At 57.7% G+C, this 24337-nt stretch overlaps 1 protein-coding gene across 1 annotated transcript in view; it reads right to left on the bottom strand.

The window, feature by feature from the left end:
- Nucleotides 1-24337, bottom strand: part of ZSWIM5 (zinc finger SWIM-type containing 5) — a 97793-nt gene that overhangs the window by 6482 nt on the left and 66974 nt on the right. Inside the window, 11 exon segments of the mRNA XM_078876844.1 lie at nt 1406-1563; nt 3473-3608; nt 4036-4138; nt 6272-6561; nt 7833-7973; nt 8845-8991; nt 9655-9825; nt 10505-10669; nt 15859-16009; nt 16598-16746; nt 17474-17830. Coding sequence (XP_078732970.1) covers nt 1406-1563; nt 3473-3608; nt 4036-4138; nt 6272-6561; nt 7833-7973; nt 8845-8991; nt 9655-9825; nt 10505-10669; nt 15859-16009; nt 16598-16746; nt 17474-17830 — 1968 coding nt within the window.

The raw sequence follows: 24337 nt of genomic DNA on the forward strand, positions 1-24337 counted from the left end.
CGGTGAAATGCGAAAACGAGATCCAGGGGTCGGCAAACCTGCGGCTCCGGAGGCAACATTGCGGATGTTTGGCTGCCCCCCCCCCCCTTGCGCTCTTTGGCTGCCCCCCCCTTGGGGCTCTTTGGCTGCCCCCCCCCCTTGCGCTCTTTGGCTGCCCCCCCCTTGGGGCTCTTTGGCTGCCCCCTCCCCTTGCGCTCTTTGGCTGCCCCCCCCTTGGGGCTCTTTGGCTGCCCCCCCCCCCTTGCGCTCTTTGGCTGCCCCCCCCCCCTTGCGCTCTTTGGCTGCCCCCCCCCCCCCTTGGGGCTCTTTGGATGCCCCCCCCCCCTTGGGGCTCTTTGGATGCCCCCCCCCCCCTTTGCGGGCAGCCGCTGAATAAAAAATAAATATAAAAGTAAACCTTAAACGTAATTTAACGTAAAGATAATTGATTAAATATGGCAGGGAACGGGGTTGCTGTGGATGTCTTTGGCGACAACAAAATCGACAATAGTCGAACTGTTATTCTTAAAGATTAACTGAAGCGGGGGGGGGGGACTAAATAGCCGCAGTTTATTCCATCACCTGCTTTGTTGATTTAAGTCAGATTGCGTTTGTCGTCCGCCGTATACCAGCGGTGTTTTGTGTACAAGTAGCTCTGCCGCGTGCAATGCGGCTCTCATAACGAGATTGGTCAAAGACAAATGGCTCTACTTCTTCTTCCTCTTCTACTCTGAGAGGTTGCCGACCCCTGAGCTAGACAAACTCTCTCCGCAAGCCCTCTCGTGGCTAGCAGACATCACTGGCGTCTCAGCTCGTGGGCACATTGCCGCTGCTGTCATCAGCCTGCTGGATGAAGGCCCCCCCCCCCACCCTCCGTGCCGCTGTCGCCAAAAGGAACTCGGGAAGAGAGCGAACGAAGTGGAAAAATAACAAAACCAAGGACAACAAACAAGCCCCAATGCGTGGAACGCGTCTCTCGTAAAAGCGATTGCCAAACTGAGTGTGCTCGTGCGTGCTTCTGTTAGAGCGTGCGTGTGTGTGCGAGAGCGTGCGTGTGTGTGCGAGAGCGTGCCTCAGCGCGTGTGTGTGCGAGAGCGTGCGTGCGCGAGAGCGTGCGTCAGCGCATGTGTGCGTGCGTGCGTCCGTCCGCGTGAGCGCGTGTGCGTGCGGATTTGAGCTGCGGAGAGCGGGTGGTACCACGGGCTGGCACACTGCGCCAGTGTGTGGCGCAGCATTGCGAGGGTGTATCGTGCCCCAGTAAATCTCCATTTAAAACGAATTTCCTTCGAACTGCTTTGTGTGTGTTAGTTCGTTGTCCCTTCCCCCCCGCACATCTGATCAGCACGGCGAAATAAGCTCAACGCACATGCGGCGCATGCCATACTGGCGGCTGTGCCGGTGCGCCGGTGCTGCGTGGGTGCCGTACCCTTGGCGGCGGTGAGCATGGTGGAGGCGAGCTCGCACTGCTGCGACTCGATGTGCGCCAGCGTGAACCAGCGCGGGTAGCGGTTGGGCACCACCGAAGGGATGTGGTACGGGTGAGACGCCTCGCCGGGGCCCGCCGATGACTCCAGCACTGGCAGCCTGAGGGGGCAGCGCCACAGCGTCACCGCGGTGATCGTGGTGGCCATGACGACGTTGGCGGTGACGGCAGTGGTGGTGGTGGTGATGACGACGTTGGCGGTGACGGCAGTAGTGGTGGTGGTGGTGGTGATGACGAAGTTGGCGGTGACGGCAGTAGTGGTGGTGGTGGTGATGACGTTGGCGGTGACGGCAGTGGTTGGTGGTGGTGATGACGTTGGCGGTGACGGCAGTAGTAGTGGTGGTGGTGATGACGTTGGCGGTGACGGCAGTAGTAGTGGTGGTGGTGATGACGACGTTGGCGGTGACGGCAGTAGTGGTAGTGGTGGTGGTGATGACGTTGGCAGTGACGGCAGTAGTAGTGGTGGTGGTGATGACGACGTTGGCGGTGACGGCAGTAGTGGTAGTGGTGGTGGTGATGACGTTGGCAGTGACGGCAGTAGTAGTGGTGGTGGTGATGACGACGTTGGCGGTGACGGCAGTAGTGGTAGTGGTGGTGGTGATGACGTTGGCGGTGACGGCAGTAGTGGTGGTGGTGGTGATGACGACGTTGGCGGTGAGGGCAGTAGTGGTGGTGGTGGTGGCGATGACGACGTTGGCGGTGACGGCAGTAGTGGTGGTGGTGGTGGTGATGACGTTGGCGGTGACGGCAGTAGTGGTGGTGGTGGCGATGACGACTTTGGCGGTGACGGCAGTAGTGGTGATGACGATGTTGGCGGTGACGGCAGTAGTGGTGGTGGTGGTGGTGATGACGTTGGCGGTGACGGCAGTAGTGGTGATGACGATGTTGGCGGTGACGGCAGTAGTGGTGGTGGTGATGACGTTGGCGGTGACGGCAGTAGTGGTGGTGGTGGCGATGACGACGTTGGCGGTGACAGCAGTAGTGGTGATGACGATGTTGGCGGTGACGGCAGTAGTGGTGGTGGTGGTGGTGATGACGTTGGCGGTGACGGCAGTAGTGGTGGTGGTGGTGATGACGACGTTGGCGGTGACAGCAGTAGTGGTGATGACGATGTTGGCGGTGACGGCAGTAGTGGTGGTGGTGGTGGTGATGACGTTGGCGGTGACGGCAGTAGTGGTGGTGGCGATGACGATGTTGGCGGTGACGGCAGTAGTGGTGGTGGTGGTGGCGATGATGACGTTGGCGGTGACGGCAGTAGTGGTGGTGGTGGTGATGACGACGTTGGCGGTGACGGCAGTAGTGGTGGTGGTGGTGGTGGTGATGACGACGTTGGCGGTGACGGCAGTAGTGGTGGTGGTGATGACGTTGGCGGTGACGGCAGTAGTGGTGGTGGTGGCGATGATGACGTTGGCGGTGACGGCAGTAGTAGTGGTGGTGGTGATGACGACGTTGGCGGTGACGGCAGTAGTGGTGGTGGTGGTGATGACGACGTTGGCGGTGACGGCAGTGGTGGTGGTGGTGTAAAGGTTGGCGCACCGCGCTAGAAACCGGTGTTACCCGAGTTAGATTCCCGCCATCGCCCAACACCAGTGATGATTACCGGTCATGGGCCTCCCCTAGGTCGACTCAGCCTTAAATTAGTACCTAGTGCGGTGTGTAAACATCGCCACTAGGGAGACAAAGGCGGTCGGGGGCGTGGTGCCGGCCACCCACCCCTCGTGTGCCTTGCCGGCCTTCATAGGTGCTCGCTAACAGCACTTGCCCCAACAGTCTGTTAAGGCTATACGAGGGGTCTTTGTCTTTGGTGGTGGTGGTGATGATGATGATGGTGGTGGTAGTAGTGTTGCGAATGTTGGTAACAGTTGTGATGGTGGCAATGTTAGTAGTGGCGGTGATGGTGATGACGTTTGCGGTGATGGTGTCGATGTTAGCGGCGATTGAGTTTTGACGCTTGTGGCAATGTTTTGGCGCTGTCGACGGTCGCTGCGTTCGACGGCGGCGGCGTCTCACCGCATGGCGCGCAGGGCGACGCGGTAGGTGAGCTCTGAGTCGTGCGGCAGCAGCGCGGTGAAGAGGAACTTGGCGAAGGTGTGCATGGGCACGCTCTCGCGGTGCACCACCTCGCCCAGCCCGCTGTACGGGCCGCCTGCTCGCGCGCGGTCGTCGCCAAAACGTCATCGTCAGCGTCGTCATCGTCGTCATCGTCGGTTTCCGACATCGTCGTGGACAATATCATCGTTGTCGTTGTTATCGTCGCTGTCGTCATTACTGACAGCACAATAGATGTCGTAATCGTATGGGGTGGTCACTGAAATCATTGTCATCCCTGTCACGATCGCTGCCATTACCCCGGGGCATCGTCATCGTTGGCAACACTCTCATCACTCATGATCATCATCACCGAAGTCGGCATAATCATCGTCGGCACCATCATTGCCAGCAATATCATCAACACTGCTGACATCTTTGCCATCATCATCATCTTCGTCGTCGAACAATCAACATCATCAACAATGACATCGTCGTCATCATCACTCCGTGGGACGAGGTCCGTGTCTGTGGGCAGCACGAACCCTGCAGCAGCAGTGTGGCCTGGCGGCGCAGCACGCCGATGAGCGCCGGCGTGAGCTGCAGGTCGCCCAGTCGAGCCAGCAGCTGCTCCTCCTGCCGCCCCACCTGCACGGGGTCAGGGGAAGCGGTGAGGTGAGCGGTCGGCAAACTACAAGTCCTAGGCCAGGGGCGGGAATTGCAAGGGTAAGCAATCTTGTAAGATATGAACGTTGGTGTAGTTCAAGGGTCGTCAGGCTTGGAGCTGTGATGTCAGGGGCGGTAGTTCAAGGGTCATTCGGCTGGAGCTGTGATGTCAGGGGTGGTAGTTCAAGGGTGGTCAGGCTGGAGCTGTGATGTCAGGGTTGGTAGTTCAAGGGTCATTCGGCTGGAGCTGTGATGTCAGGGGCGGTAGTTCAAGGGTCATTCGGCTGGAGCTGTGATGTCAGGGGCGGTAGTTCAAGGGTCATTCGGCTGGAGCTGTGATGTCGGGGGCGGTAGTTCAAGGGTCATTCGGCTGGAACTGTGATGTCGGGGTTGGTAGTTCAAGGGTCATTCGGCTGGAGCTGTGATGTCAGGGGCGGTAGTTCAAGGGTCACTCGGCTGGAGCTGTGATGTCAGGGGCGGTAGTTCAAGGGTCGTCAGGCTGGAGCTGTGATGTCAGGGGCGGTAGTTCAAGGGTCATTCGGCTGGAGCTGTGATGTCGGGGGCGGTAGTTCAAGGGTCATACGGCTGGAGCTGTGATGTCAGGGGCGGTAGTTCAAGGGTCATTTGGCTGGAGCTGTGATGTCAGGGGCGGTAGTTCAAGGGTCATTCGGCTGGAGCTGTGATGTCAGGGGCGGTAGTTCAAGGGTCATTCGGCTGGAGCTGTGATGTCAGGGGCGGTAGTTCAAGGGTCATTTGGCTGGAGCTGTGATGTCAGGGGCGGTAGTTCAAGGGTCATTCGGCTGGAGCTGTGATGTCAGGGGCGGTAGTTCAAGGGTCATTCGGCTGGAGCTGTGATGTCAGGGGTGGTAGTTCAAGGGTCATTCGGCTGGAGCTGTGTTGTCAGGGGCGGTGGTTCAAGGGTCATTCGGCTGGAGCTGTGATGTCAGGGGCGGTAGTTCAAGGGTCATTCGGCTGGAGCTGTGTTGTCAGGGGCGGTAGTTCAAGGGTCATTCGGCTGGAGCTGTGATGTCAGGGGCGGTAGTTCAAGGGTCATACGGCTAGAGCTGTGATGTCAAGGGCGGTAGTTCAAAGGTCGTCAGGCTGGAGCTGTGATGTCAGGGGCAGTAGTTCAAGGGTCATTCGGCTGGAGCTGTGATGTCGGGGGCGGTAGTTCAAGGGTTAATCGTCTGGAGCTGTGATGTCGGGGTTGGTACGCGAGTGAGCGGTGAACGAGACTTCCACGAGCAGTGACCGACTACCACTCTCGCTGAGCTCTCGCCAGGTTTCAAAAACATATTTCAGTCTGTCCGGAAAGCCAATCATCACACGCGGTCACCAAGTAACAGAAAACTATTCTCCGAAGGGTCAAGGTCTCTCAACACACACGCGCTCATAACCTACACCTCGCCGTTCATCGTTACACTCTGCGGCAGAGACACACTGCCGGAAAGAACACCGAGCAACCAGGAGTCACGGGGCAGCAGCAGCAGCGGTAAATGCAGGAGGTCAGCAATAGACCCAAGAGGAGGGCAGTGGGGGTGGGTCAACAAGATACAGCAGGAGATACTGAAGGGGGGTAAGGAGACAGGGGGTACAGCCTAAGACACTGCAGGGGGGCAATAATAGACACAGGAGTGGGGTATTTTTTACCCTTCTATCTGGCAACAAAGCTGACACCTTTTTTACAAGGAGTCATGTTTGCATAGACCACAAAACCTGCAGTCATAATGCAAACAAAAAACATAACTCTGATAATGTGCACTGTCCTTGAAGTTGATTGGTCCACACCCGAGACAGCTTTCCTTAGAGCCTAGTCTCACATGGGTTGGACCAGATGACGCCTTTTGGCGTCTTTGTTTTTGTTTGCATTCCGACTGCAGGTATTGTGGTCTATGCAAACATGACTCCTTGTAAAAAAGGTGTCAGCTTTGTTGCCAGATAGAAGGGTAAAAAAACAATTATCATATTTTTTACTGGCAAATGAGGTTCCAATGGTGAGGAGTGGGGTAAGCAAGAGACACAGGAGGGCAGTAGCAGAGGGCAGCAGCAGGCGGATGAGAAGTGGCAGCAGCAGAAGCGGTAGCAGCGGCGGTAGCGGCGGCGGCAGGGGCCCACCTTCTCCTGGGCGTAGAGGCCCTCGGGCATCGTCCTCTGCTGGCCGAGGCCGAGCAGGGCCACCTCGACGGCCAGCGCGAGGCACGAGTCGGGCGACACGCCGCCCACGCCCTCCCACCAAGGCCACGTGTCCGAGCCCGCGGCCGCGGCGGCCGACAGCGGCAGGGACGGGCCCGAGGAGGGCGGTGGGGGGCCGAAGAATCCGCTCACCCCCTCCCAGGGGCACGCAGGCTCCGAAGGGTCCCCGCCGTGCAGGCCGTCGATCCCCTTGGGGTCCCCACCCAGGGGGTCTGCGGACGGGCGGACGGACGGAGGGGCGGGCGTGATCATTGGCATCGTCGGTCGGCGTCTGTCGTCTGTCGCCTGTCTAAGGTTCGAGGTCTCTATCGCGTGCGTCCGTTGTGAGACAATGCGCGCGGATGGAGGCATGGAGGGGTGCGATTATCATCGTCGAGATCGTCATCGCCGTCGCAGTCATTATCTTTTGTCTGAATAAATTAAAACCGCTGTCATGTGACCATCAAACGTCAGATATACAGATGGAGGCATCGTAGATGGAATTTAGGCGGCAGCAGCAGTGTCGGTGGTTGTGACAGTGTTGGTGACAATGGTGGTGGTGTTAATGAAAGTTGTGGTGGTGACGGTTGGCGAGCTCGCACGCCGCACCGGTCAACGCGCGACATCCCGCTTGGAGAGGATGCTGGTGCATGCGTGCGCGTCTAATTAATAAGCTTGTGCCGGAGGCCCCGGGGGAACAGGCGTCTATGACGTCTCCTGGCCAAACCACATTTGGCGGAGCCAGGAGATTGAATCTTTACCCTCGGAGCTCCTCCAGAAACAACAAAAAAACACTGAGGGTGGCTACGTGGAATGTTCCAGTCATCTCAAGTCACTCGACCCGTGGCACCTGGGTCTGCACCGTGACCTCCTGCCAGCGGGCGTTCGACACTTCACGTGGCCTCAACGTGCACATAGCCTGGCACAAACATCGTGGTGACGTCACCGCCACTTAGTGGTGAATGGCGGTTGTTGTTGTTGGTGTGTCTGTGTGTGTGCATAGTTCAGCGGTTAGCGCACAACGCTACGAACCCGGCCGCCCGAGTTCGATCCGTGCTCATGGCCAACACCAGTGACGAATATCTGAACCGGTCCTGTGCTTCCCCTAGGTCGAACCCAGCCTCAAATGAGTACCTGGTGCGGTGTGTAAAAAGTGGCCCTGGCCACTCAACCCTTGGTGGGCCATTCTGGCCTTCACAGGTGCTCGTTGAAAGCACTTGCCTCCAAAAGTCTGTTAAGGCTATACAGGGGGGGGGGTCTTTGTCTTCTTTGGTGGTGACAGTGTTGGTGAAAATTTGGTGGTGGCGGTGTTAGTAATGGTGGTGGTGGTGATGATGGCGGTGTTGGCAGCGGTGACGGTGGTGGCGATGGAGTGGCGGCTGTCCCCTTGTGGCGCTGCGACTGGCGCGGGGTAGGAATGGCGTGGAGGTTGGGTGGGGTGATGAAGGGGGAGCACGGGGGGGGGGGGGGGCGGGGGGGGTGAGAGGGGAGGGGCGGCGCTGACCGCTCGTCTTGGACGCGCTGCTGTGCGACGAGCCAACGGCTCCCTCGGTGAGCGTGGTGAAGAGGCAGCCGATGGGATCGAGGGGGTGTCCCACCCACCCCTCCACGCTCGTCACCGACGTAGTGCCCTTTTGCAAGATCTCTGCGGGGAGGGAGCGGCGGGCGGGGTTGGTGGGGCGTGGCACGATCGCGAGGTGATGTCACCGCCACTCAGAATCAGAATATTTATACTGGAGGAGAAATCCGATGAACTATAAAACTCATCTTCTTGGTTCTTTCGGTAAAGTCACGTAAAAGTCTTCTACGTGACTTTACCGAAAGAACCAAGAAGATGAATCCCTGCAGTCACGAAAGCTTTAAATCAAAATTTATAAAGCTCTTTTTCACACATGTCCAGTCGGGGCAGGTCAGAACGTTACAACAAACAGTACAAAAGTAAGCTAGCAGTGCAAATTATAGGAAAGACAAACTAAAAAGACACACAAACACAACTAAAACATGCTTTACCAGGTAAATCCCACTGAACTATTAGCTTCTTTTTCAGACGCGACCTGGCCACAAATGATAGCTCAACAAAGTGGCTTATAATGTGGAAATTTATAGCAGAAGCCAAATAACATAATCTAAATGCATTTATCAGTGGGCGGACGGTGGCTGTCGCTGCTGCTGCTGCTGCTCCTGCTGTTGTTACCGCTGCTGCTGCTACGCTGCTGATATTGCTGCTGCTACTGCTGCTGATGTTGCTGCTACTGTTGTTGTTGTTACCGTTGCTGCTGCTACTGCTGCTGATGTTGCTGCTGCTACTGCTGCTGCTGATGTTGTTGTTACCGTTGCTGCTGTTACTGCTGCTGTAACTGCTGCTACTGTTGCTGATGTTGCTGCTACTGTTGTTGTTGTTACCGTTGCTGCTGTTACTGCTGCTACTGCTGCTGATGCTGCTGCTGCTGCTGTTGCTGCTATTGCTGCCGCTACTGCCGCTGCCGCGTGTGTACACGCCAGCAGACAGGCCTCACCCTTCTCCTGCCGCCTGTACAGCTTGTGCTGGCGCTGCTGCTGCAAGCGCAGCGTGCTGACGATGGCGACGGCGAGACGCAGCGCCTCCTTGGGGTAGCCGTGCGAGCGCAGCGCGTCCACGCGGGCACACGCCGTGGGCACGTGCTCTACTCCGCGGGGGGGTGGAGGAAACATGGAGAGACAAGGTGGGGGGGGGGGGGAGGGAACACGGGAGAATGATGGGGAGACACAGGGGGGGTGACAAGGGAACACGGGGGAGGGAGACAGTGCCGGGTTAAAGTGATGACAGAACGCTGTGTGAATTTGTACACTGTGGACATGTGACAGCATCTGAAGTCATATAGAGGCAGTTTTATAGACAGTAAATCATAGGTCTCTGTGTGAGTGTACGGGTCTCTGTGTGAGTGTACGGGTCTCTGTGTGAGTCTACGGGTCTCTGTGTGAGTCTACGGGTCTCTGTGTGAGTCTACGGGTCTCTGTGTGAGTCTTCAGGTCTCTATGAGAGTCTAGGGGTCTGTTTGAGTTTACGGGTCTCTGTGTGAGTCTACAGGTCTCTATGAGAGTCTAGGGCTCTGTGTGAGTCTACGGGTCTTTGTGTGAGTCAACAGGTCTCTATGAGAGTCTAGGGCTCTGTGTGAGTCTACGGGTCTCTGTGTAAGTCTACGGGTCTCTATGAGAGTCTAGGGGTTTGTGTGAGTCTCGGGGTCTTAGGCAGAGGAGAGGAGGAAGGCATCGAGTCTGGGGCAGGGAGATGACAGCACCGACTAAAAATCCCATTCCACAGTCGGCGAGCAGGACCGCCGCCTCACCGTTCCACAAGGGTCGCCCTCGGGGGTCAAAGAGGGGGTCGTCGGCGTGGCGACAGTTGCCGTGGTAGCCGGGGTTGCCCAGGATGCGCTGGAGGTGGCCGTCCTGCCAGTGCAGGCCGCACGCGTCCACCGCTCGCGAGAACACTGTCCTCCGGCCCCTGGACAAGGGGTCTGCGCAGGGGGGGGAGGGGGGCGAGGGGTCAAGAGGTCATCAAGAGGTCAAGGGGTCAGCGCAAACGGCAAAATTTCACCGATGATGTCTCGTAATGCGTCACGTCACTGATGAGATGCCGGGAAAATCGAGCCGAGGGCTTCATCCAGCAGTGGATAGATCTTTCTTTTGGTTTTTAAATCAGGGTCAGTGGTTACCAGTACAAAAGTTGAAAACGGCAAACTTGGGGAAAAAAAGAAGAGGCTGGGAGGAGGGAATTCCAAAGCGGATCAGAGGGAAGAAGGAGGCGAAAGACAACTGTTGTGACCTCCAGTGTGGTGAGTTACTGAGCGAGTAGGTAAGTGGGTAGGTGAGTGAGTGGGTGAGTGAGTGGTTAAGTGAGTCAGTCAGTCAACCCATGGCACCTGGGTCTGTCCCGTGACCTCCTGCCAGTCGGCGTTCAACACTTCACGCGGTCTTAAAGTGCACCTAGCACAAGCGCCGTGGTGACGTGACCGCAACTTAGTAGCGAATGGCGGTTGTTGTTGTTGAGTGGGTGGGTGAGTGAATGGGTGGATGAGTGGGTGAGTGTGGTGGATGGACATGGTGCAGACGAGACAAAACAGACAAGAGTGATATCCATCCGGACAAACGTCCAGACGGACGGACGGACGGACTGACTGACGATGCTGACCGCACCTCGGCTGTGGTGCGAGGGAGACACGCTGGGCAGGTCGCCGACGCCGCTACCGTCCTCCAGGGGACACACGTCCACCTCGTGCCAGCGCCGCAACAGCCGCAGCCAGCCGGACTTCTCCTGCAGGCGGCAGTGCGGGTTCAGCACCACGCACGTCCACAGGGCGCCTGCGGCACAGGGGTCGGAAGGGAGGGAGGGCAGGGGGGAGGAGGTCACGGTCAGTGGGTCAATGTGTCGGAAGGTCGGCACCCAGAGAAAGAGTGTCACGATCAAGAACACGATGATTCGTCGATTCTTGGGGGGCAGCCGGGACTGGGTCAGGGCGCTGAGAACCTGGCACAGGGGTCACACGTGAAGAGACACAGATGGACGGACCGGGTCAGGTTGTCTGGATTGGGCACGTTATGATGTATCGATACAAAGAGGGCGCCACGGTGGAGAGATGTTAACTACCTCTCCTGGTATACAGGAGGATGTGGGTTTGATCCCGACCCTTGCATATTTGGAGTTTGCGTGTCTCTCTCCCCATGGTCACGTGGATTTTTTTCCCCACAAAATGTATAAATCAACGTGCGTTTTGAGTATTTGGCTGCTATAGATATTTCCACGTGATAAGCCACTTCCTTGAGCAATCATTTGTGGCCAGGTTGCTTCTGAAAGAGAGCTGTAGTACAGTTCAGTGGGCTGTAAAATAAAGAGTTTTAATAGTTTTAAAACATTTTCTTCGAGTATCCACATGGGGATCATAGTTCAGGGCGCAGAGCCGGCAGCCGCGGAGATCGTGGGTTGGGGGGGCGGAATGGTCAGGGGTCAGGGGTCAGGGGGGTCAAGAGGCAGGGGTCAAGGGAGAGTGAGGGTCGGGTCGCGTGACAACTCCTCGAGATTTGAAAACAATGATCACGACAATAATAATAACGAAGACCAGATATACACAAGCGTCGTAAACATTACATTATTGTGTTAACGCTGCATTCCTGGGTGTCCAGCACAGATTCGGAGTTCGTTTGTAGCCAGGCCGGAGCGTGTCGGCGACCACCAAGCGAGTAAATAATAATGATAATGACGACGATGACGACGATGACGACCACATCGTCCACCACACCGCTTCCCGGCACGGTGAAGCGGCCGGCAGAACAGCGAATCGTCGCTCCACTCGGCTCGCAAACTACAAACCTTTAACACCGGGTCGCCCGGGATGTTCAGCCGTGTACTTCACCGGGTGGTGGGGGGCAATGGGGGGGGCTGTGGAGGGGTGGGGGGGCCGTGTGGGGTGGGGGGAGGTGGGGTGGGGAGTGAGAGGTGGGAGGGTGGGAGGGCTGTGTGGGGAGGGTGACGGAGTGGGGGGTAGGAGGGTGGGGGGCCGTGTGGGGTGGGTGAGGGGTGGGGGAGTGGGTGGTGGGAGGGTGGGGGGGCCATGTGGGGTGGGTGAGGGGTGGTGAGTGGGAGGTGGCAGGGTGGGGGGGGGTGGGAGGGTTGTGTGGGGAGGGTGGCGGAGTGGGGGGTAGGAGGGTGGGGGGGCTGTGTGGGGTGGGGGGACGTTCAACGGCAAATGTCGGAGGCCTGCGCCGGACGCCACGGTAGTCAAGATCAGACACCATGAAACCGTCATCCATCTGGGGGCCGGGGTTTAAAAATACAAACACAGAAACACCACAACGCCGACAACATTTCTCGATCGAGCCGAGAGGATAAAAAAAAAATGAAATCCCTTCCCGGACGCCCGGCGATAGTTGTCTGGCGGATGAGCAGGGCGAGACGAGGGAGGAGGTGGTGGTAGGGGGTGGAGGGGGGGGTACGGGCGGCATCAACGTCCTCAGTGGTTGGCTCGGGGTGGAGAGAGGGTGGGGGGGCAGGGGAGATGGGGGGGGTTGAGGGGCAAGCGCTGCTTGTCAGGTTCAGCGTTCTAATTAAACGGATGGATAACGAGGGGGTGGGCGGGAGGGGGGTCCTCTCTCTCTACTGCCCGATTCAAATCGCATTGATCGACGGTGCCAGTCGCACGGCCCTCACATCCGTGCCGCTCCGTTCCGGGTGCTCCAGACGCACGTCTGGAACGGCGCGGGGGGCGGCTGAGGGAGCGGAGGGGCCCCCCCCCCCACCGAGGTGTCCCACCACCAACGCTTCGAGCCACGCAGCCCGGGCGCAACTGTTGACGCGGCCTGTGCGGGTTCGTAGAGCGGTGGAGGAGGCTCGTGAAGGACGCTGCTACTTGCCAGTTGGAGGCAGTCGCCCTCCAATAGCAACGGAGGGTAGAGGAGCGACGCTCACAACAACTGACGGAGCGCCGGGCGGATAAAATGCAGCGGAGTTTGCAGAGTAGGGGGCAAAGCTGGTGAATCTGCAAGTCATCTCAAGAAGTCAACTCATGGCACCTGCTGGGTCTGTCCCGTGACCTCCTGTCAAAGAGTCTTCGACACTTCACGAGGTAGCCTCCAAGTGCATCTGTCCCGGCACAGGCGCCGTGGTGATGTCACCGTTACTTCGTGGCGAATGGAGGATATTGGTATTGGAGCTAACCACTCCGCAACAACGCCCCCCCCCCCCCCCGCACTGACAGACACACACACGCACGAGACATAGATTCCCCCCCCCCGCCCCCCACTATTATAGCCTCAAGGACCGTTAGGGTGAGTGCTTAGCGAGTGCCTATTAAGCACGACCGAGGAAAGCTGCGTAGGAGCATTCGGAGGTCGTTCGATTAATTTGAATTTTTTTTCTTTTCTAAGAGGTGGCGGTGGAGCCGAAGCCCGGCCTCGAGAGATTTGCCGACCGCTCTGTCAAAACATTGAACGGCGGTGGGGGGGGGGGGGGGGGAACAGAGCCGAGATTATTTAGATTTGAAACGTCGTGAGATTTTTTTGACGCGTCAAAGATTTTGCGGCGTTATTTATTCATTTGGATGGCGGGGCGGGGGGGGGGGGGGAAGGAAGCCGACGCATTTCAATTTGCAAGGCCGCCCATTAACCCGGACCCTCGCACGTCATCCAGAAATCCGACAAGGTCAGTCACTTTGAAACGTAACGCATTTGCTGCGGCAGCTTCCTGAAGGTTCATGGACTTAACCCGGCGAAGCATCCGAAAGTCGTGCAGAAGCACGTGGCACGCGATCGTCGTGTTGCGATGCGGGGGGGGCGGGGTGGCATGCTGCCACGGTGGTGGTAGCGTGGCGAGTGAGCGAGCTGGACTTGTGATCCAGAGGATCGCCGGTTCGACTCCATCTCCCTGTGACGCGGCGGTTGAAACCGAGGGGTAAGTTTTCTAAATCCTCCCACAACCGCCCTATCCCCTCCCCCACTCCACCACCGTCACTCTCCACCCAGCCGGCGTCTAAATGGGTGCCGCCACCACAGTAGGCCTATGATCGGTGGGTCGCGTGCGATCGCGCAGCTTGTGGGCATCTCTCCCACCTCTTCCAAGACGGACTCGCACCAGAATCAGAATATTGATTTATGCTGGAGGAATCCGTCCCGCCAGTAGTGGTAGGTCACACCCACGTGGAAGACTAGGCCAAAACAATCCCCTGCGGAGGGCTCCTCCTGTGGAGGGCGACGCAACTGAAAGACCGACGCGGTCCATCCATCCCAACCGCAGCAATGCCCCTTACACGCTTTGTCGAGAATCTCCGAGCAAGGCAGAGGCTCGCGAAACACCGCCGGGACGTGCCGCGCGTTCGCATCGCCACGCGCTGGCTGCCGGTTCCGTTTGTTTATCTCGCGGTAGGCACATATTTATTTATTTCTCGAGAGCGAATGGGGGGGGGGGGGGGGCAGTGTTTCGGTGGCAATTTTCCGGAGGCCTCTTTTGGAAATGAGATGTCAATCTCGGCAACGCCGTCCGGGCTGAAATTTGAATTCGCCAAATTAATACGGAGCAATTGCTATGCAAAGACTTTTCTCGCTATACGTGGCAGTCTCTCCCCCCCCGCCTTCCCCCTCTCTCGCGCTCCCTCTCCGCGTGATGTTTACTAACCGTTGTGGACACGCGCAATGAAAGGAGCCTAAATTATAATTTTCAACCTTTCTTGCTGCTCTCCCCATAACCTTTCTGCAATGGATGCGTCAGGACTCCCGATACTTAACCCTTTCCACGAACTTCAGAACAGAGGTGTCAAATACTTCTGGCTCACGATGGTGCATCGCCCGCACCCCCCCCCCCCCACCAATGTTGTACTGCGCTCGCCACGCTCCCAACGCGTTCGCTCTCCCCGCGTCTCCACCGACCGGGGACTGCCCCAGGATGGTGACGCCCCAATCATCCAGCAGTGGATCAACATGCCATGACGCAGCACTGCCACCTACTGTGGGGACCGGTGGGAGGGGACTTGAAGCGAGGCATCTCGGAAGTAGCTCCGTCATATCCGCCTCCGTTCGGGAACTCCGCGGGAGATCTCTCGCGGAGATCGCCAACGGATGCTTCGTCTCGCCACGCGGCGCCGGCGGACGGTGATATCGGAATAAAATTGGGGATAAATTACTAAATATTTGTGTGTGTACATATACGGTGGTGCGCGGCCGGGGACAAGGTCGGGAAGAAGGGCGGACGGGAGCCGCCGGTTCTGCCAGTGGCGTCCAAAGGGCCTCGCGCGGTTAACGAGCAATCAATTTGCTACTCCAACGCACCCGCCCCTCTCCCACGATGGCCGCTGGCCGGAGGGACCGGTCAACACGTATCCGAGCGGCTCCCTGGTCCAGCGGTCACAACAGGCTTGCCGGCCGCCCGCCTGTCGCAGGTTCGTAACCCTGTTAAGGCTGTGTGTGGTGGTTCGTTTTGCAGTGGATTCATTTAATCGAAAACCTTTTTGCGGTCAATTCCTCAGGGCCCGCTTTAAACATCACGCCCGTGCCCGAATCCTGCCTCCCGCCTACAAGGCACGCCCAGCGCGATGCAAGTGCGTCTGTATGTATGTTGAACTTCTTTCGCACCGTACGTAGAGCCAACCGTGCTGAATCGGAGGTGCGGCCGATGATGTCATCAAATTCCGCCCCATCACCTCCCGTCCAGCGGCGCACGCGGGTACATAGTTGAGACTATTTTCCTGTTATCCGATTAGTCGAGCGATGGAACCGACTATCCGCCGAATAGGAATCGATCGCTAAAGTAACCGGATTACATTCGGTGGTGGGTTGGGGGGGGGGGTAGGCATGGCGGTAGCGGCGTCTGCCGCAGAGCGGACGGCACAAACCGCGATCGAGATTTGGCGAGTCCTGTGCTCGGCTGCAGGTCAAAACGACCGTGGGAATCCAACGGAGGCACATGGCGAGCAGGAGAAACGGACATTAACCGGGCGAGGACCAGGGCAGGGGAGGGGGGGGGGATAGCTGCTGCCCGGTAAATGGCCGGGCGCGGCGTCTCTCACCGAGCTCGTCCCACAGTTGCCGGCACTTGTCCGTCATGGTCGTCCCCTGCTGCCGCCACAGCCCGAGGCGCGGGTCGGCCATGAACTGCTCCGTGATGAGCGTCAGCATTCTCGCCCCATTCGAGTCCCGCATCTTCAGCATCTCCCGCACCTGCGGGCGAAAGGAGGGCGAGCGGAGGAGGTCGAGGGAGCGAGTGAGAGGGCAAGCAAGGGAGCGAGAGAATAAAAAAATGTAAATGTCAAAAAACGGTTCCGGTGGGTCACGCATAATTGCTGTTTTATTTTTTTTATTTTGAGGTTAGATCATCGTGCAGCGTGCAATGTCAACATGTAACTCGAACACTTCACCACCCGGCGACGGAGCTAACCAAGAAAACTTGTCACGTGGCGGGCGAACGCGAAAAACAGATTTGGTTTAGCGGCACAACCGGCGGAAGAGGAGGAGAGGAATGTTGAAAGGCAAGCGAGATATTGAGGGTAGGCAAATTGTCGAAATATTTGGCGACACCGACGTATGAAATGAGACTCGTTGAGGATGCCCTCCGGTCGAACACTCGCGTTAACTCCCTCGCGGGAGAAACCAAAGGATGAATGGGGGGGAGCGGATGAGCGCTGCAAATCCCTCGATATGGACAGCCGGACAGACAAATGTAGGGAGGGAGCAACAGACAGTCGGACGGATGGAGGGAAAAACAAATAGGAGGGAGCGAGGGAGGGACGCACGCACGCACACACGCACCTTGGCGAACATGGAGTTGAGCTGCTTGCCGGAGCCATAGTAGCCGCCCTGCGACAGGAACTGCTTCACCTGCTCCTGCACCTGCTCCTCGTCCAGGTGCCAGCAGTTCACGTCGTCCACGCTCGCGCCCGCCGTGGGGTCCGGAGCGCCTGCGCAACCACGCGGGGGGAGGCCACAACGTCAAGACGTGAACACGCAAAACCGCCGCGCGAGAGCACACGCGTGTTGCTCGTGCGTGCCACAAAAATACAACTGGTCTCCCGAACGCGGGAGAGAGGGGTTCGGTTTTCCAGGCCACAAGCACCCTGCCAGCCACGTTGACCGATACGATCGTTTATGCCGAAACTGCCAGCGTCCCACCCTATCAACCCGGCAAACCCTGTTTCACCCTTCTGGCATCACTACCGGGGTCCCACCATGCACCCAAGAAAATATCCGTATCGCCGATCCGGAATCAATGGTCTGGTATCACTACCAACATCTCACTCTGGATCCGGCAAGTCTGTATCACCATTCCAGATTCACCATTTGGCATCGCTTCCAGCGTTCCGCCATGCATCCAGTCCATCTGTATCGCCGATTCAGCATCAATGATCTAGCGTCTCACCCTGCATCCGGTTAACGCAGATAATGACCCAGGCATCGCCGATCTAACTATGCGAGCAGCATCTCACCGCATACCCGGTTAACGCCCCATCACTAATCCAGCATCGCCGGCCAACATGTCACCATGCGCCAAAGTTCCGCTCACATCGCCGAACCCGGCAAACTCGAATCCCGAATCTCACCGCTCGACCCGATTCCGCTGACACCGGCGCTCCCCCCCACCCGTCCCCCACGCCCCGCCCACCGCCCCCGACCGCCGGCGGCTCTCACCGTGCAGCTGGTTGATCTCGGAGTCTGCCGAGAGGATCTCGTCGGCGAGCCTCTGCGCTGTGGGCAGCACCTCGGTGTGGTGCGCCGCTATCAGGTACTGGCAAAGCTTCTGGAGCTGGTCGCGGCTCAGCTGCGACAGTGTCTCCGAGATGGGCAGCCGCAGGCGGACGCGCTCCGCGCGCCGGATGCGGTAGAGCGAGAGCGCGGCGACGTGGGCGCAGTAGACGATGTCGCGCTCGCCGCAGCCGCAGCACACCGACGTGATCTTGCAGCGGTCGAAGCTGATGGCGACGCTGTAAACGCGCTCCGGCTCCGACTGCGACGCCGGTTCCGTCACCGTGCCGCTCAGGTGGAAGCCTGGCGAGAGGGACAGAGGGGGGGGGGGACAGGGTTTATTGTTACATTTAATTTCTTTTAGTCTGAAAAATATATGTTGAACCTGGAAAAATGAATTACGATGGAACATCCCGTTTGCAAAGAACTTCCTCCCACACGCCAAAAACAACAGCAACGACATCGACAGCCACAGTTCGTCACCAAGGGAGCATACGCCAGGCTAAGTGCACCTTGCGATGACACGCACGCACACATGCACACACATGCGTATGTACACGCACACTCACTTACCAACCCACCAGTACCACCCCCCCCCCCCCCCGTATAGCCTTAATGGATTTCTTTGGCAAGTACTGTTAGCGAGCGCCTATGAAGGCCGGAACAGCACACGAAGCGGTGGGTTGCCAGCACCACACGCCCGCTCACCAAGTGGCGATGTTCATACGCCGCACCAGGTGCTCATTTGAGGCCGAGTCGACCTAGGTGGATACCCAGGACCGGTTCAGTTAATCGCCACCAGTGTTGGCCGCGAGCGGGAATCAAACTCGGGCCACCGGGTTCATAGCACAGCGTGCAAACCGCTGCGCCACCGCTCCCCGGTGACCCCGCACCGACCAGCGTGGCCAAGTGCATAAAAAATAATCCCCCATGACCCATACGGCGTTGGAAGGCCCTCATCCAGCAGTGGAGTGACCAAAGAACCGGACTTGCGCGTGGCAGCAAGAGGTGGCTCAGGGGGGTCAGAGACGCTGAGCCCGGGACCAACGACAACCTCCGAGTTTCAACCGCAGCCGATTAAACTGATTTACAAGCAGAACTGAGAGATGAGATTTAATGTAGAGACCCATAGAACGACACCCGGAGCAATGCAAAGAAACCCATAGACTCACAAAGAGAGTCCCATTAACTCACATGCGGACCCATTAGACTTCACCCATTAGACTTCACAGCAACCCGTAATACTTCTGTAGACGCTAGCAGACTTCCACGGCGCAAGGCGTTGATGGCCTCACCTCGGTTAGCAAAATTTGGCTCTCGCTTAATTTGGCCGAATTCCAGCCCTGGGAATTGAAATGTTTGGTTTGATTGACAGGTGACGAACACTAAGATTGGAGCATATCCACTGCATACGGTGTGACCTCCAAATGTGGATAACAGAGAGGCCAAGTTAACTGAGCTCTGACGTCACGCGACGGGATGCGGCCTATTATATCGATCCACTACTGGCCAAAAGCCTTCCCGCATCGCGTCGGCCGCGGGGACTGTTTGACCATACTTCACCACGCTGGTCGGTGCGAGTTGGTGAAAGTGGGGGGTTCAGTGGGAGGGTGCCCAGGAAACGGTTCAGTTACCACGCGCAAGCGGCGTTAGCCGTGACCGGGAATCCAGCTCAGGTCCCTCCAGGTGATTGACAGTGCGCTCACCACTGGCAGCCACCACGCTCGACCCGGCGTTCGTTGTTGTGCGACACCGGATGGTGCACTGCTCGCTGGGAAGAGCTCCCAGCCGGAAGACTCTTTTGTCTCGCGGCTTGACACCACCGATCCCGAGTGAATGACCGCTCGGTTTCATTTGTTTTTATATATATACAGGAAGAAAAATAAACGGACGGCAACATTGAATCGGGACGTCTAACAAAAAAAAGCTTTTGAAAGAAACACACACGCCGCAAAGACAAAGATTCCCCGTATAGCCTCAACAGACCGTTGGGGCAAACACTGCTAGCGAGTAGCACACATGAAGGCCAGCACGGCTCACGAGGGAGTGGGTGGCAGGCACCACCCCCGCCGGCCTTTGTCTCCCCAGCAGCGATGTTTACACACCACACAAAATACTCATTTGAGGTTGAGTCGACATAGGGGGAGGCCCATGACCGGTTCAGATAATCGTCACCGGTGTTGGCCGTGAGCGGGAATCGAACTTGGGTCGCTGGATTCGTAGCGCAGCGTAGCGCTGACCGCCACGTTGCCGCTCGCGCACAAAAACGCGCGCGATGGCGACGCGGACACAAAATAAAAAATATTTCCCAAGCAAATGTCACATTTTTACCCGCCGTGGAGATCGGCCACTTAACACGCGCGGCCTTAAAAGCAGAACACAAAGAGGACGGCTCCGTGACACCGATAGCGCATTCACGCCAAACAAAAAGCCAGCGCCGGGTGATAGTACCGGCGGTGCCGGCGACGGCAATGGTGGCGCGGGAGCGTTGGCAAAGAAACACTGAACCGCAGTCGGTGGTGACCCTGAGAAAGCTATTATTTTACATTTCCAAAATCGCCCGTCCGTGTTGTTCACTTTGTGGCAGTAATTAAGAGGCATTAGCTAAGAGGCTTACATTTAATGCGTACGCTGGCGGATTTCACATTTTGTTATTTATTTATTGTCCTTCTCGTCTGCGTGCGTGCGCTTTAAACAAAGGCGTCCTCGCGAGGTTCGTCTGTTCTGTCAGAGCGAGACGGTGAGTGCCGGGGGAGGGGTGGGGGGCACACAATACCATCTGGGAGAAGCTATCGGTCGATAAGGTGGCCCTGAGTGACATGGGTGGCCTTTGGTGGCTTGGCTGCCCTGGCTGGCCCAGGGTGGCCCGTGGTGGCCTGGGGTGGCCTGGGGTGGCCTCGGTTGGTCAACGTTGGCTTGGCAGACCTGGCTGGCCCAGCTGGCCCGCGTGGCTCGGGTGGCCCTGGGTGGCCCTGGGAGCCTGCTGCTTGGCTTGGGCTGTGTGACCGTAGGGTCGTGCGTTCCACCGCTCTTCTATTGCGTCGTGAACGGTCCCTCCGGGTCGCAGGCACCGTGGCGATTCACCGTTTAAACTCGACGATGGCGATCGCGCGCGAGCGAGGATCGATCCGACACATTCACACCACTGCGAACTCCTAAAAAAATAAGATGAAAGTACGGCCGGGGGATTCACTCCAACTATATACTGGTGTTATCAATTGCCACGTATTCCGTACATTTCCAATACAACAGATTCGATAGAAGGAGGGCCCTCCACTCGAGTATAACCACACGACTATACCCACACGACTATAACCCACACTGGGATCGGACCGCAACCTCTGGATTGCAAGCAGAGTGCGTTCACCACCACCACCGTGGCAACAGCAGCAGCCCTTAACTGCGCAGGTGCGGCACAATAACCGTGGTAATGGCTGGGGGGTGAGCGGTGCAGAGAGAGGTTTTGGAGGAGCGGTGGCTGCCAATCGCGATAATCAAATTCCTCCCCCCAACACGCACCACCACCCACCGCCCGGCACCCCTACCCCTACCTAATTATCGCATCGGCAAAAAAAAAAACCCATAAACTTTACGCTCGCAACATTTGGGCCGCGTATTTAAGAGGTTCTCCTAACAAAGGCGGTTCGTTAAAACGCTACACGCGCCCCCACCCCAACACCCCCCGCCCACCACCACCACCCAATCCCCACCCACCACCCAATCCCATTACATCCAAACCCCCCAATTGTCTCTCACCCCCCCCTCCACGACTCTCTCTCTCTTCCTGCCCGACACCCCCCCCCCGAGCCCGCCCCCCCAAACACATGAGCGAGACATCCTCCTTCTCTAACCAGGGCGGGGGGGGGGGGCGTCTGTATTGCAGGGGGGGGGGGTGATGCCATATTGTAAGGGGTCCCAGGGGGAGCACTTCTCTAATGAATGCGGCCCCCCGAGAGCGCGTCTAATGAACATAGCCATCAGTGCTGATGAGGGGGTGGGGGGGGCGAGCTCTCTATCCCGGTGCCACGTTTGTCGGGTTCTTCCGTGCGACGAGACGCCGTCGCAGCCGTAGAGGCCGCGGGGGCCTTCGGAGCGGTTCCCGCGGAGCGCAAAGCCGCACGGCCACCATCAGTGGCGCCAGGAATGTCGTCTACAGCGGCAGCATTGTCGTCGCCGAGAATAAGAGCGAATGCGCCGCGTCATCACCGCTAACGTTAACACAGCACCGCCACCGCCAGCGATAACACGCAACCAGCAGCACTATTAACACGACGCGGTCACCACTATGAACACACCACCACCAGTAACATGACGACTACACCACCAGTAACATGACGACACCACTGCAAACAAACCACCACCATAAGTAACAAAACACCACTATTAATGCACCACTAACATCACCACTACTAACACACCACCACCACGACTAATACACACCACCACCACCAACACACCACCACCACTTCTACACGACCACCACCACTAACACACAACCACCACCACTACTAACACACCACCACCACCGCTAACACACCACCACTAACACACCACCATCAAAAAGTCATTCGCCACTAAGTGGCGGTGACGTCACCACGGCGCTTGTGCCAGGCTATGTGCACGTTGAGGCCACGTGAAGTGTCAAACGCCGGCTGGCAGGGAGGTCACAGGGCAGATGCAGGTGCCACGGGTCGACTGACTGAGATGACTGGCAGATTGCACCACCTGTGCCCCCTACTGTGCCAACTTGCTGTGCTTTAGGCATCCGGCGCTCTGCTCATTGTTGTGAGCATCGCTCCTCCGCCCTCCGTTGCTGGAGGGTGATTGCCTCCAACTGCCCAGTAGCGTCCTTCACGAGCCTCCTCCACTGAGGCCGATCTTGACACCGCTGGTACCAGTCATCGGCAAATCCACTCAGCTCCACGTCCTCTTGTACCACATCACTCCATCTCTTCTCTAGCCCGTGCCGCACCAACCAGCCAAACAAAAGCGGTTTAGGCATGCGGTGGCTGGGCATGCGGGCTACATGATCCAGCCACCACCACTACCAACACACCACCACCAACACACCACCACCACTAACACACCACTACGAAGACACCACCAGCAAAGACAATTGCCATGGCCAGGTAGTCCCACGACAAAACAAACGGGGGCGGCAGGGGTGGGGATTGACTCATCCCATCATCCCTCCGTGATCGATAAAAAGTAATACCAGTTTGAGGGCAGGTGAACGGTGGTTGTCAAATGGATATTCTCGCCCCCCGCCATAGGAATGTGGAAATTCTACCACTGGCTCAGAGCTTTGAACAGGAAATGAACATCAATGCACCAATGCTCATTTGAGAAGGAACTCAACACTTTTGACTCTGAAAGGCACACAAAAAAACCACAACCATTGACATGCAATCACCACCACCACGGCCGGAACGCGTCTGGTCTTGTCTGATTTTGTAAGCTAAGCAGCTTTCAGCCTGCACAGTGCTGGGACCGGCGGCACACCAGGCGTAACAGCTGTCACAATCTCCTGTGTGGCGACACTTCTTGCAGTACAACAGGGGGCAGTGCGGCGAAACCCATTGCCGCAGTGCGATTGTACGCTTCCCCGTCCTTCACTCACTAATCCCCCACTGACCAGCGTGGTGAAGTATGGTCATACGACCCCCGCGACCCTCACGGCGTGGGGAGAAACCCTCGTCTAGCAGCGGATTGCCAAGAGGGCTGTCCGCGAACAACGTATTACGATCATCATCGTTGTTGTTATTGTAATAAAGTGGCGAATGCACAAGCGCTGGACTTAATGAAATTAGCTACGTAGTGCAGGTTAGAGCCTGGGTTCGGTGGAAGGTTACAGCCGGAGGCAGGCTGAGTGATCGGGGGGGCCCTAAGAGGGGCACTTCGCCGGGCGTATTGATTTCCCAGAAGCCCCCCACCCCCCCCCGGCAAGGAGGCGGAGGAGGGCCCTAATTTGCGCTAATTAAGCCCCGGGCCTCATTTGCTGACGCGCGCCGAGCTGAAACCGAATACTAAACGCACCGAGCAATGAGAGACGGTGGAGGAGCGATGGGGGATGAGGTCATCACCATCGTCGTCATCATCATCATTATCATTGGTGACGTCATCGTCATCAACGTCGCCACCGCAATCGTTATAATCATTGCCACTTGCTTTTGCTCATTGTCATCGCCGTCACCGTGACGCCGTGGGTGTAACGGTTTAACAGCACTGCCAGACTTAGCGATCGGGACGTCGCCGGGCCAATTCCATCTCCCCGGCACGTGAGTTCAAACACCGTGGAGGGGGGGCGAGGTTCTTAAACCCCAACCTCCCCCACCCCGAGTCTCCGTCCACCCAGCCCGCAGTGTTAATGGGTTCACCACGGCTAAGTCTGTGATCGGCAGGGTGGAGTGTGGCACGGTTAAGTGTGGGCACACTAACACCCTTTTTTCCAAGACGCGCTGGCACGGCGTGGAAGAGGAGGCCAAATGGCTGCTCGAGGGGGCCTCCCGCTGGACTCCAGAGCTCCCTCTGGTGCAGGCCTTGCGGACAGCAGCGGAGCGAGCACGCAACTGCAGGGCTGCGCCTTCGACTTTTCTTCCGCGATTATCGTCGTCAGCGTCGCCGTCACCATTACGATTGCGCTCCGTCAGTTTCTTCTTTGTCGCCATCATCCTCGATATCCGGGTTTCCCGCGCTCTTTGCGGCAGATGCGTTCCGAAAAAAAAAAAAAATCGGCGCACGGAGCAAAGCCGCGCAGGATGGAGCGCAGCCAACCCACAATGCAATGCGCGAGACAGCTGCATGCCGAGT

The sequence above is a fragment of the Lampetra fluviatilis genome, chromosome 46 (genome assembly GCF_964198595.1).
Source record: "Lampetra fluviatilis chromosome 46, kcLamFluv1.1, whole genome shotgun sequence".
Lineage (NCBI taxonomy): Eukaryota > Metazoa > Chordata > Hyperoartia > Petromyzontiformes > Petromyzontidae > Lampetra > Lampetra fluviatilis.